This window comes from Pogonomyrmex barbatus, unplaced genomic scaffold, assembly GCF_055798465.1.
Source record: "Pogonomyrmex barbatus isolate J1 unplaced genomic scaffold, ASM5579846v1 scaffold5, whole genome shotgun sequence".
Lineage (NCBI taxonomy): Eukaryota > Metazoa > Arthropoda > Insecta > Hymenoptera > Formicidae > Pogonomyrmex > Pogonomyrmex barbatus.
This window is the reverse complement of record NW_028297149.1, coordinates 7,387,237-7,400,900: the sequence shown is the minus strand read 5'-3', so window position 1 is coordinate 7,400,900 and position 13,664 is coordinate 7,387,237. Positions and strand designations below refer to the sequence as shown.

Here is a 13,664-nt window from a genome sequence, read left to right as displayed (position 1 = left end):
GAATACAAATAGTTAAGGAACGGTTGAGTAATGTTTAAAAAAAAAACTCTTCTTACTTAACTCCTAATTTAAATCACTTAACGCGTTTGACGGGCGTGAGATGGATGTTTGGGCAGTTTGCGAAATTGACTGATTCAATCGACGAGCGCCAAGTGCCGGCGCGAGTACCACGGCTATCTTGGGAGCCAGACAGCGTGGCATTAGATCTCTTTCAACTTTCGAGTAGTTTAGAGAGCCGCTGGTATCGATTCGCAATTACTTTACTCGTTTTCCGTCTCGTGGAGTTCCCACGACGACGCGGAAACTTACCCGACCAGTAACAACCACTATCCACTTTGCGCATTTCTCGAATCGTTGCATCCTATCTAATCAAGCGACGCATGCATTGCTCTTGCTTTCTGTCTTGCAATTCAGCTTGCGCGAATATTTATATAGTACACTTCTACGTGCGCGATTAGACAGAAAGGAAATTATGAAACATATTTAATTTATTTATTTCGAATAATATTACGGATGCTTCAACGTATTACGAAGCGCCTCCACGCTGACGGATTATTGGTGCTGAAGAATTCCGTAATCGTTATTCCCTGTATGCCTTTAGACTGCCGCGGAATGTCAATTCAGATCTTTCTCAAAAAGTTCAAACATCTTCGCCTCGTCTGCAATTTCAAACGAAAATGGAATTTCGAATAGAACACGTACGGGGAATACCGTAATATTTCAAGCTATGAGAGAGTTCTCGAATGCTTCTATAGGCATCTCGTCTCGAGATTTAGCCGAATAACGATGTTAATTTTGATATTTAATATTTGATTATTACATCTGACACGTGTCTGAAGCATTGACGAGAACAATTGTCGGTTATCTAATCGCGATCGTGAATTCATCTTCTCAGGTCTAATTGAGTTTCTCCCGCTCGTGCATGAGGAGAGATATCACGCATTAGCCACAGAACGAGCAAAATCAAGTCGCCACATTAGAAACCTTCCCTCGCGTAACTTGTTGGCAAATATAGCGAATAGACTTTACAATGAAGTCCTATGTCCGTGGCATGGTATAATATTAACACCAAGTTTCCCCGCATGTACATACTTGCTCGATTGTTAATGGCGAGCTAGAGAAATCATGACTACGCAAGCTACGTTGCTAGTTTTGCACCTGCGAGATACGCGAATTATTAGCCCGCCCATACCAGTGCAACTTATTATCATTCCAACTGACGTAAATCTATTTTTAAGTTTCAGTTGATAAATGCAGCGAGAAATATTATGCTTCCCTTAACGTTTTATCCTGTTATTCTTACGTTTGATCTAATGATCGGACAGTCACGGTAAGCGTTAAATTGCGTGGCAAAAATGGCGGCAACAATAGGAACCTTAAGTTTACGCGAGCGTTTGTTGTAGCATTGAGAGAGTTTTTTAATTGACGTAACGACGTAATAGCGTGCGAATATGATGCGATATTAAGCGAAAATTCTTCCACGTGCGCTCGTTTTTATATGAACTGAGTTACGTGCTCCGGCTCTTCAGACATTATTCAACGGAAAATCGGCAGCGAGATTCCGACGTCGTAATTACATCCAGAGTTCATCGAAGTTACTACCGGGAGTTAAAATCGCCATGTAGATTAATGTTTCACGGTTAATTCGGCGCGTCGGTTTTCAATCTGCGGTATAATAAGTTCGACCTTCATTCATCTCGAGGGAAGAATGGAAGAAGGGAAATCCACGAGATGATAGTACTTTCCGCTCTTTCCCAACCTGAAAAAGGAGCACGTTCAATGGCCGAAACGGTTTCGAGTCCTCTCTTCGTACTCTCGCCAACCTGATTCCGTGTCCTTACGTCCCGAGAATCGCCAATGAACCTTCAACCTGGCCCATCACAGTCCATTGTGGAACTTCCAAGACTTTCTCACTCCATCGAACAGCCATCTTCACGTTCTTCCTCTTACGCTACTCCTCGCTCCCTTCCACCTTGTCGTTCCTCACCATCCGCATGCCTCACGGAATCCTTCAGAATAATGGAGTCACTGGCGGAAGGATGAACCGTCGCATTGAATGCACGACCCTGCATTTTTATATTTCAATGCAAAATTGCGAAAAAAAATAACATGAGAATCTCCGGCTTGCGTATTTTTCATTTTTCTTTGCGGTAATCCATATTTTTATTGAAAAATTTTGATGTACATCTTAAATTTTATCAAATATCACAGATTTACCACGAAACTTGAATGAAGTAAATATAATCAAAATGTTCAATACATCTTTTATATCAAATAATGTATCAAATAATTTATAAAATAATATTGTTTATATTTTTTTATATCTAATTATTTAATGCGTATATATATATATATATATATATATATATATATATATATATGTATATATATATTTCTTATTTTCGATATTTTATCTACGATATTTCATTTAGATATTGTTTTCTTATTCTTATTCTTCTTAATACATTCGTCTCGTAAAGTTCACTAGTTCAAGCGTGAAACGTCAAATCCTTCTTACGTGAGATCTGTCAAAACCAGGCAATGTGGCCTTGTTGTATTTTTATAACTTCTGGAAGTGACAGCCCAGTAGTATTTTGAGAATCTGCAGGATCTATATGACAGAAAGCTTCAAGCATCTCGTTCTTTAACTTTTTTATGAATATCCATATTGAAAGCCAAATTGAGAATTATGAGAGAGAGAGAGAGAGAGAGAGAGAGAGAGAGAGAGAAAGAGAGATCGTATTCTCTATTTTATTTAAAAAAATGAAGTATTAAATAGAAAATATTAAATTTATTGTTCTATAAAAATTGTCATTATTTACAGCTTTAAATTGCAAAATTTATCTATATTTATTTATATACTAATTAGTATTAGATCCTATACTCAAATTAATGTAAATTTTGCAAAATAAATACGAGTTTTTTATTTTTTCCGATTACCATAACCTATCGTGTATTATAAATAAAAAAAATATGCGGATTGTGCTCCGCATATCTTAAACATGATAGGTTATCAATCATTTCAGTCACGTGTTTTAAATGATCTTAACAAGTGACTAACGCTACCAGTCATTTTCCTCACGTATCTTGAATATTATGGAGAGATCAATAATTTCTCTCACGTATTTTCAAATTTCGCCAAACAGACCCACCCCTTTCTAATTTCACAGACACGTGTTCTAAATGGTTTTGCCCCTGACTGCGAACCTCGACAATGTTCCTCGCAGGATCTGAGCGTAATAATTCGGTAATTACGAGGAAGTTCAAAGAATACGCAAGGAGTGGAAACGTGAGAGGCGCATTCGTGAAAATTACGCTCGGTCGCTCCCATATTTTGTGGAGGACCCCTCCGTAGACATCCCGCCGCGTGCGTCCTTGCATACGCGAGAAAGGATTTCTTCCTGTCATAATGAGAATTTTATGACCGACCCGTTCCCGCGTAACACGTCCAGTCGAGCGCATATGTTTTACATGACAGCTAAATCATAGCGATGGAAAGGGACGCTAGAGAGGGAATTCATTCCCAGACGTAGCGAAAGTCTTTGCAAACTTTTCGAGTAACTTTTCGAGTTGGTGATCGTCGAAGTTCCGATGGTATGTCGTCTTTCCGCACGAGCGATTGACCAGTTCCGATGGGACGAGTGAACTTTCCGAAAACAAGCCTCTTTCTTGGATTCTTGGATTAATGAAAGTTTATCTCGTACCTATAACATTATCTTAAAGGAAATTTATTATTAATCAGGTGATGGTCGGTGAATTAACAAAGATAAATTGTTGTAAATTATAACGACGTATGCTTGATGTGCTGAATGTTACATTTCATTTTACAGAATAACATAGGCGCATACATTATTTACTTCCAAATATTTTTAATAATTTATTTTATAAAATATTTTGAAAGTATCATATTTTAATATATTAATTATGTTTTTAACATTTAAGCATATTCCATTGTTATAATAATACAAATTTATTTAGTTGTTTTTGGCATATAACAAACGCGAATTTTTTTTTGTTTTCAATTTTCGATTCTCATCCTTTGTTTTTGTTTTCGTAAAAAAATTGCCGATTGCAATTGGTATATTTATAAGGAACTAATAAATAATTTTAATTATTACAATAAAATAATGATTAGAAAATTAGGATACACAATCAAAGCATTAACAAAAAATTTTTTTTAATTTTCATCAACAGTATATTGATCTTTTTTTCTAATTATTATGGAATTCTCTCTAGGAAGATCTTGAGACTCATAAGAGATATCTTTTCTTGAGAATATCATACGTAAGACCGTAGTAAATTTGGAAGAATTAACTGTGCAACTTTTTGCGAGAAAAACTTCTTCACAAAAGCAATTGCTATATTTCCCCCGTTCTTTGTCGGAATATAATTGCGATTCAGCAAGAAAAGTTGTCTCCTCCTACTTTCCTGAGATATTATTAAAAGCGTCATCAAGTATCTTTTTTACATAGCCAAAAACGCATTTATATTCTAAAGCGCTATTTCTCAGAGTACTTTCAAATCGAATCTCTCAGCTGCTACCACTCGCTCGCGCCTCCAATATTCATTCAGCCGTCCTCTTGAAATGCGCATGTTTAAGACAGCCGGCGATCCAATTATTTCGATCGTCTGTCACCGCGCGATCCACTCGAGGCGAGAAGCGAAAAAGGAGGAGACAAGTAATCGTTGACAGCTTCCTTTCGCGCGCGCCGACTCAGCGCAATATTTCGCACTGTCGAGGCATATCGACATTTCGAGCACCGTTCGTAAGTGGCCGTCATTAGAGTGTATAAAAGCCGATATGATAATCTGTCTTCCATTGGGAATAGACACGAACGCTCTCACAGAGTTTTCAGACTTCCCGGAGAAATTATTGTCCACAAGTAACTGCCGCGTTTGCTTCGACAATTTTTTTTCTCGTCTCACGTCTCTCATAGCCTTACCTAGAGTGATGCAACCAATTATCTCGATTTGTAGATCAAGATTTGTGAGACGTCGATGATACTTAGTTCCTTATTTATCTTAATTGCTAATGTTATCGTCATTTTTATCTTTTTTATTACGCTATTATTATTATTTCTTGAACTTTTCAAAATTAAATTGTCCAAATCGTGAAAAATATCTATTATTCTTTTACGTTTTATTATGAGTATGCACAAAATATCGCAAAAAATATATCTTAACGTTTGAAAACTGGAATAATACCGTGCTGTTAAGTCCAAAACCACGATGCGGATCGCAGTGGGAAATTGCGCACATTTCCGCAAATCTCGCCTTGTTCTTCAGAAACGCAATCTTCCTTGGTACCCTTTAAACATGACATACGTTATGAGTAATGCCAATTCCCTAGTTAGTAAATATGTAAATAATGTGTGAGTTCTCTCACACATTGTAGAATCGTAAATGACATTTCGCTTCATTTGTCGGGCGCCCATCTCGTTTCCACTTTGATGGACACACTGTTCTGTTATAACATCTTAAAACACAACTCGCGATAATGTATACGCGCTTTATGACTTCTCACCATGTTAATTTTAATAAAAGATAACGCTTTCTCTCTTCCTCTCTTTTACACCCCTCCCCCCCTTTCTTTCTCTCTCGTACTGTCCGTGAAATTGTGAAGAGCAGTAGAAACGCTCAAAATGCTATTTTAATTAAAACCGCCGTTGTTTCAAACGACTCTCGTGAAAGGCCGGTTCTTGGTGTTCATAATTTGAGCTGTAACGAGTCACGTCACAAACCGCGAGAAATATTCCACTTATTATTTTCAATTCAAGCTGTGACGCTATAAAATTTAACTACCTCTTTAAACTACCTTTTGCTATCACACTACATTAAATTTCCAATTTATCATATTTTTACAATTATTTTTTATAAATAAATTGCATGCTTGACAAGTTTAGCAAATTATAATTATTTGTTATTAATTTGAGAAGAGCGGCGATTAAAGGAAATATTACGACAATATCACGATAAGTTTCAATAAGATACTTAATATTTGTAAAGTAGGTCATCATATGTCGGATTTGTATTATGCTGTTATGCAAATAATCTTCTTCTGTCATAGTATTGCGTTCTTCATGCACAACTTGATATTATAATGCAAAGATGCTATGCTCAATTGTCGCAATATTGGTGTATATAAGTGTCTAATTTCATGCTGTGTAGTGGTTATTCGCAGTGTTTCCCAAGATAGTAGTCCGATGTTGTCGGACTACTATCCCCCCCCCCCCAGGATGCAAAATCTGCTTACATGAGAATATTGGTCTTACCGCTGACACGGCTTCAATTAAACTCGGTTTCTTAGTCGCCTCTGGATTTAATTATTGCTAACACTTAAACGTACAGGAATGTATAATAAAGTATAGTTCTTCTTTATTATCGAAAATGTTTGCAAGCTCGTTTTTTTTCATTCTTTATTGCTCTTTTCTTTTCTATTTAAAGGAAAATTTGTAATCAAATAACGCGTTAGTCTTTCCTTTACAATATGTAATTTTATTTTTATTAGAAGCGAATACAGATAAGATTTTGTCACCTGATATAAAATTCTTCAGCATGTTATTTGATACCGAATTGCTATCGAATATCATGTACATAGATTCTCATTGCTCGTGAGCAAATCCGTGCGCATCAATCAGCGGATCGTTTGCATCGGCGGAGTTTACCGTGAAAGATTATCCCGACTTCGACACTTGGTGTCTGAAGGAAACTGGCAGGCCGAAACGTTGCTGCTCGTCTCCGACACACGTCGGAATCTCAAGAGCCAAAGTTTCCGTCGGTAACTTCCAAGAGAACAGAACCTGTGTCTCTCCGGAAGACCTGCAAGGCAGATGCCTTGATTACTTAGGCACTGGAGGGTATTGATTTCGACGGATAGCGCGATTCACGGGTTTCTGTGCCATTAAGCGACCGACCCGATAATTTCTGCGGAAATCGCAAAATAAACGATTTGTTCACGTTATCACCGATAATTGTGACCTTCGATTGTGCAAATTCACTTCAATTAATTTACTTATATTTTGTGTCATCCGGTATGTGTGTTGAGATAATCTGACTCGATTTTCAGGATTGGTGAAATTTCGGGAGCTGGTGAGATCACCGAAAATCCGTGACATTGAAGTCAATCTGCGTCAGGCAGACCCGGACTCGTACAGGCAAGTTCTTTCCGAAATGAAGAGTAAGGAAATTCGAAATCTCATCGTGGACACAAAACCTAAGCACATGCATCATTTTCTACGAATGGTAAATTATTTTACATATATTCTTTCACGCATTCATTCCTTTTATATATTTTTACATAAGTGCATCATGTATATTTTTATAATTTATTAAATCTGTGAATTATTATAACAATAAAAGTTTCTATTCTAAAAAATATGTATGTGGAAAAAGAGGGGAGAAAGGTTGCAAAGGTATGCGTGCGAATGCAGTTATATGTAATTATTATATTAATTAAAAGAAAATTTGATTAAGTAAATTATAAAAACAAGCAAAGCTGATTATTAAGAGATTATGCGGAAAGATGGATAAATTAGATAAATTGTCGTTGAGAAAGACATTCTCTAAATATAGTCTAAATATTCAAGAAATTGATACATAAAAGAAAATATTTGAAAAATAAAATCAATCAAATTTTCCATAAAATTTTCCATAAAAAGTTATGCATGTTCCGATTTGTATTTTATGAATATATTTTATTTGGTGAAAGCGTTTTCGGCTGACCGTATCACTTCGCATATATTGCAGATCCTGCAGCTGCAGATGAATGATTACAAGTACCACTACCTCTTCACGACTTTCGTAAGTACCCTAGGGATATTGAAACGCATAGTGAAAACCCACTTGGTCCGCGACTCGATTCGCTCGCTCGCTTTTCCGCAGGATATCGAAACCTTCGACCTCGAGGACTTCAAGTACAATTTTGTCAATATCACTGCCTTTCGTTTGGTCGACGCGGACGACGTCGGCGTACGTAGCATCCTGAGGGACATGGAACGCTATCAGCCAGCGGGAAACACGATCCTCAATAAATCAAGGATCATCCAGGTAAGCATACATGAGTTTTCTGTTTATAGAAACGTGCGTACTATGCGAGATATATTCGGAAAGATAATGCCTTGCTTGTCTCAATTTCACAATTAAAAATGTAAAAGTTTAGATGTGACAATTACGATTTGTCGAATATCTATTTTATGATATAACGCTTTTCTATTTTTGTATATGCGGCAACATCTTGTAATGCAAAAAGTACACATTGGGAAAAAAAATGAGGGAAAAAAAATAATACCTTATCAAAAAATTGACGTTTACTGAGTAATGCGAAAAAAATCGCATTTTATGATTAGTTTTCATGTCGTCTCCATAAAAGATAATAAGTATATACCGAGGTGCCATACTTTCATTTCGCAGTAATGTTTTATCGGCCATAATTTTGCGCGTGATGGCAGACAACATTGCGCTTTTAAAAGATTGGCAAGATCTCTAAGATGTAAAACAATTTATTGTCCTGTCGCATATACGTTTACCGCACCTACAGCTTCGATGTCTATGCGTTCAACATCACCGAAATGCTTTATGGAGCGATAAAATCAGCTAAAAGCTATTTGAAATAGCGTGTGTGGTGTTACCACGTCGTGTGCATCAGTAACAAGAGCCATATTGTCACTAAAATACAACTCTTTTTCGAAACAGCAGTAAGAAAATTGCGAAAAAAATAGAAAACCCTAACTTTTTCCTCATACATAATAACTATAAATGTCGAAATAAATCGTTTCGATTACGCGCAAGAAATAACAATCAAGCTAATTTTGTATGGCATTATTTTAAAATTTTATTAGTAGTCCTTATTTGACTATATTAATAAAAAAACGCATATACGTAAGTGTGTCAGTATCCTATCATAAAATCTATATAAAATGCTCAAATATTGCGATATCGGAAAATGGAAATTCTGCGTTTGACTTTATTCTTTATGCACACATATTTCTCTATCAATTTGATATTTATATTAAATTATGATATATGATTTTCTCATAATGAAAAAGAAATTATATTTGCATTTAAATTGTATAACAAAAAATACACATTCTATATCAAATTGCACAGTAATTACACAGTAAATTCCATTAACAGAGCATATATTTAGATAACATATATACATTTATATGTTTTATTAAGCAAATCTTTCTTATAAACAAATTATAAACAAACATAAATAAATTATATTGCAAATTAATTTCTTAAAATTTACAAAATTTGCATATTATTGTAAATGCATATCGATGTAATGTATGAAATGAAAATTAATATTATTTCTATCTATTTTTAAAATAGTTTCTATTGAGATAGTAATCCATTTTGAGATTATTTATTACGTATGAGAGGACAATGACTTTTTTCTTAATTTCTGCCACTTATAGTATCAGAATAATGAAAATTCAAAATCTACGTTCGAAAGAGGAAAGTCGAAGAAGGCGCAGCTCTTTCGTCTCTGATGATGTATAACAGAATTATCACACATCTGTTATGCATGTAAAAATCCGCGACCAACTGCAACGTGTTCACGACGCGTGAAGCTTAATACTTTTTTCCAATTTAGATGCAGATCAGAATGTCGTCGTCGCGACGACGACTTCGTGAAACTCCACCGTTACCGTGTCGCGACGACGACATTCCGTAATCGCGTTTCGTATCACGCACATGCGTGCACAAGCATAAATGCGCTGAATGGCGTGCCAATGAAGCACTGAAAGATACCCACATACCCACGGAGAAGTTGCACAGCGCATGTATTTAATTTTCAAGCTTCTGCAACTCATCAAGTTGAACATTCCTTAATCTTTACATATTAATTATTTTTGTTATTCGTTTAATTGTATTTTTGTATTTTTTTTTTTTTTAATTTTTTTAATACCAACTCTATCAGTAGATCGCTATTTTCAATCCTTAAGTCATTTCCTTTACTTTGAGAGATGTATCTTCAATTCTGACTGAGACTTGTATCTTCAATTTCTTAAATCTTTGAATCATCGATTTCTTGAATTTTCACGCCTCGAGAGATTTAAAAGCTCTTGAATTTTTCTTAGTAGTTAAGATTCTTGGATACTTTCATCCAAGATTTAACACACAAAAACAAATACAGTTTTTCTTTACAGTTCTCTACAGTTTTCCTATTATGTAATAATTTAATATAATAATGTGTTAAAAGGTATTAAGTGTGAAAATAATAACTTTTATTTAGCTTATAAAATTCTGTTTAAAATATCAGCACAACACGGTATTTTCTCGTTAATATTTTATATTATACGAAATTATACGAATCGCGTGCGATTGATACATACGTCTTTCTATTTATTTTGTTTGCACTTTTTCGTGATTGTTCCAATACAAATAATCTGTTCTTGCATTGAAACTCGAATAAATAAATCGATTTTCCAGACGCGTGATCTCGCAACGAATTTCCACAAACATGTAGATGATTCACATCACTGAACTGAACGAACGTGTTCGTTCGGTTCTTTCTCTACAAACGATCACTTCTCTTCAATTTTCAAGCAAAATATCCGATATTTATAATATGTGAAAGAAACGTTTTACGAGAACTGTTTGCGTCTCTTCGAAATTGCCGCTGATAATTCAAATAAGATGGCATTTTTCTGGAAATTTCTACATTATGCCTCTTCAGCGGTTTTTACAGTTATTATTATTTTTCACACCCTTGAATCTCGTTCGCCCAGGGTATTTCAAGAACACCGAAGGATTATTTGCATATAACAAAACCGAGGGGATGCTCCAACGGATCTGAAAAAAAAGTACGATCTTTTGTCCGAACGACTATCCAGAAGAATAAAGTTAACATTTCCTTGGAAATGTATATTTGCCGTTTTCGAGAAATATGCATTCCCAAGGAATATCTTTCTTATATCTATTTCAGATGGAAAGGATAAAAGAAAACGATCTTTTATTCAGTGAGCATCTTACATTGCTTTCAAAATTATATGAACATGGTATTATATGAATATGGTATTTTTCATCATATTACCTAAATTGATGTTAATTGATGATTAATTGATGTTCTGTATATAAAAACGATATATTACGTATAAAACGATATATTTTTGAAAAATTAAAAATTAAGAATTTGGAAAAATTAAAAATTAAAAATTTTTTTAAATAATATTTATAAGTAATATCTATAAAATGTATTCACAGATTTATTTGGAAAACAGATGAAAGCTATCAAATCTCAAACAAATCTCTCGATATTCCATTTTTGAGATAATCAAAACTCTCTTCCATTCGTCGCATCTCAGCGGCAAGAGCGAATTGTAAATAGACAATCTGAAATTCCAGATGCGATTTGTTTTAAAATAGTATTTATAAATAATATTTACAAAATGTATTCACAGATTTATTTCAAAAACAGATGAAAGCTATACAAATCCCTCGATGTTCCATTTTTGAGATAATCGAAACTCTCCTGCATTCGTCGCATTTCAGCGGAAAGAGCGAATTGTAAATAGACAATCTGAAATTCCAGATGCGATACTGAGATTAAAAAACTTGGCCACATTTACAATTCATGAGGAAATGCCCGGGTTTTAGGTCCATGAGGAAAAGAATTCTCTAATTACTTCCGCTACAGCCGTTAAACTTCCTGAAGCGGCACAATACGGAAGCGCGCGTAATATTCGAATGTAATATACACTTTAAAAGCGGATTGCAAGACTTACTTACTTAAAAGCATTTAAGAGGAGCATCTTGATCCCGATAAATTACTTCTATATTTCACCCTTGCCACTGCTGCATTGTAGAAAACTAAAGTTCCCACAGAAAACGATGCTATCGACTATCCAATTCCGGGACGCTCAGTATTCAAAATTATGACCCTATAATGGGATTCTTTTGCGTTTATTGTTTTGTTGGAATTTTGGGCGTTAAAGGCAATGGGATTGCGAGCAATTTTCCGGATAATCTAATTGCTCGTAAAAACATTATCACGCGTGATCGTATTTGTGGATATTGACGAAACAATTCAAATTATATGTCCGAAGTAAACGTCTATGCAATTATTCAGGAACATTACCAGAAATAAGAAAAAGTAAGATTGAAGCTGTACTCGTGAAAATTCGAAAAAAAGAAAACAGAATAAAAATTTGAGAATTGCTTGAAAAATATTAAAATATTCTGTCACGTTATATAATAGTAATTATGTGAAATTATATTAAATTTGAATGTATGTTTTTTGAATTATTGTTTTTTTAATTTAATTTAATAATTTTTTAAATCTCTATTACACACATATACACACGTATGTACGAAGATGTCAAAAGAAGCTCTAGAATCCGTGACTGTTATTATTATTTTATCTTGTTAGTGAAATAGATGCAGGTGTTCGTGCTTTCCTAAGACTTCCTTTCGCTTTTAAAAATGATTATCTTTACGCAATGTCGCGTTAGCAACAAATTTATGCTCCTAAAAGTTTATTCAATCTTAATTTTGTTTGTAAAAATTTAAATATTATACGCGCACCTCTTGATTCTCTTTATATAATATATATAATGCTTATTGTCTTGTTTTAGTATAGCGTTTATTTTAATTTATTGTATAATCAAAAATAATTTGAAACATGTACGCATGTTTTGGACACGAAATATATGATACACGTTGAAAGTTTAAGTGCTTGCCGGTAATCTTCTCGAGCGGGTGCCAAATAATACCTCCCGTTCGCTTTCGAGCGAATTGTCAAACGCCTCTCTATTGTCGAAGACAACCTGTTCGCTTCACGGCGCTGCTCACACTGTCGTACGCAACCCGCGGTGAAATTACCTACGCCGGCTTTTGTTTCGACACCACTTCGGGCGTGCACCGTTGCATCCCCTGTCATCCACCCTCAGCCAAGAGTTCCGTTGCCGCCGACGTCAACTACCACACCCGTCAGCCGCCCCCTTCCTTTTCCGCGCCGCTAAACGACCAAGTTAGCTCCGGCAAAGCTGCACAAAAAGCTCGGTCACAATCAACGCTCGGGAGAGGAAGGCGGGAGAGCAAGAGAAAGAAAAAGGAAATAGGACGCAGTTTAGGCGTTGGAGGTCGAGAGAAAGAAGTAGGCGGTTCCAGCAAGTAACCAGCCGCCGAGATAAGTGGAGGGCATACCTGGTTAACTCCCCCTCAGGACTCACCGCGGCAAGCTTCGACGGGGAAAATATAGACGGGGGTGGTTACACAAGAAACGCGATGTAAGTACGGTACGTAGACTGAGAGGAAGAGCGAGAGATCGACTCTTACGTGACGAGGAACGAGTGAGATGAAAACGCGGCCGGATAAGAAGAAGCTTGTTACACCAACGTGGAAACCGCAGATGCATACTGATCGCGCGTCGACTACCGGCGGCGCGTTTTCCTCCTCCCCTTCTCGCCCCCATTTTCCTTCCGTTCTTACTTCGCTCTCTCGACGAGAGAGGTAACAACCTCGCGGAGGCGAGATGGACTTTTTCAGTCTCATCCACGGAGGAAAACGCGAATGTATGTGAGACGCTGATGTAACGGAATAATGAGAAAGATCTACATCAAATCCGTGATGAAGAAACTGGCGTTAGTGGATGTAGACGTGCCTAATTGCGCAATTCTGTAAGCTCCAACGGATTTTCGTAGATGAAAAAAGAGAAT

The 13,664-nt window shown here is 35.9% G+C and overlaps 1 protein-coding gene across 6 annotated transcripts in view; it reads left to right on the top strand.

The window, feature by feature from the left end:
- The window catches only part of LOC105427221 (glutamate receptor ionotropic, kainate 2), a 119,277-nt gene that overhangs the window by 51,475 nt on the left and 54,138 nt on the right, over nt 1–13,664 (top strand). For all 6 annotated transcript variants that reach the window (XM_089081600.1, XM_011638882.2, XM_011638883.2 and 3 more), the window contains 3 exons: nt 7,067–7,242; nt 7,747–7,800; nt 7,882–8,046. In XM_089081600.1, coding sequence (XP_088937726.1) covers nt 7,067–7,242; nt 7,747–7,800; nt 7,882–8,046 — 395 coding nt within the window. The remainder of the gene's footprint in view (nt 1–7,066; nt 7,243–7,746; nt 7,801–7,881; nt 8,047–13,664) is intronic.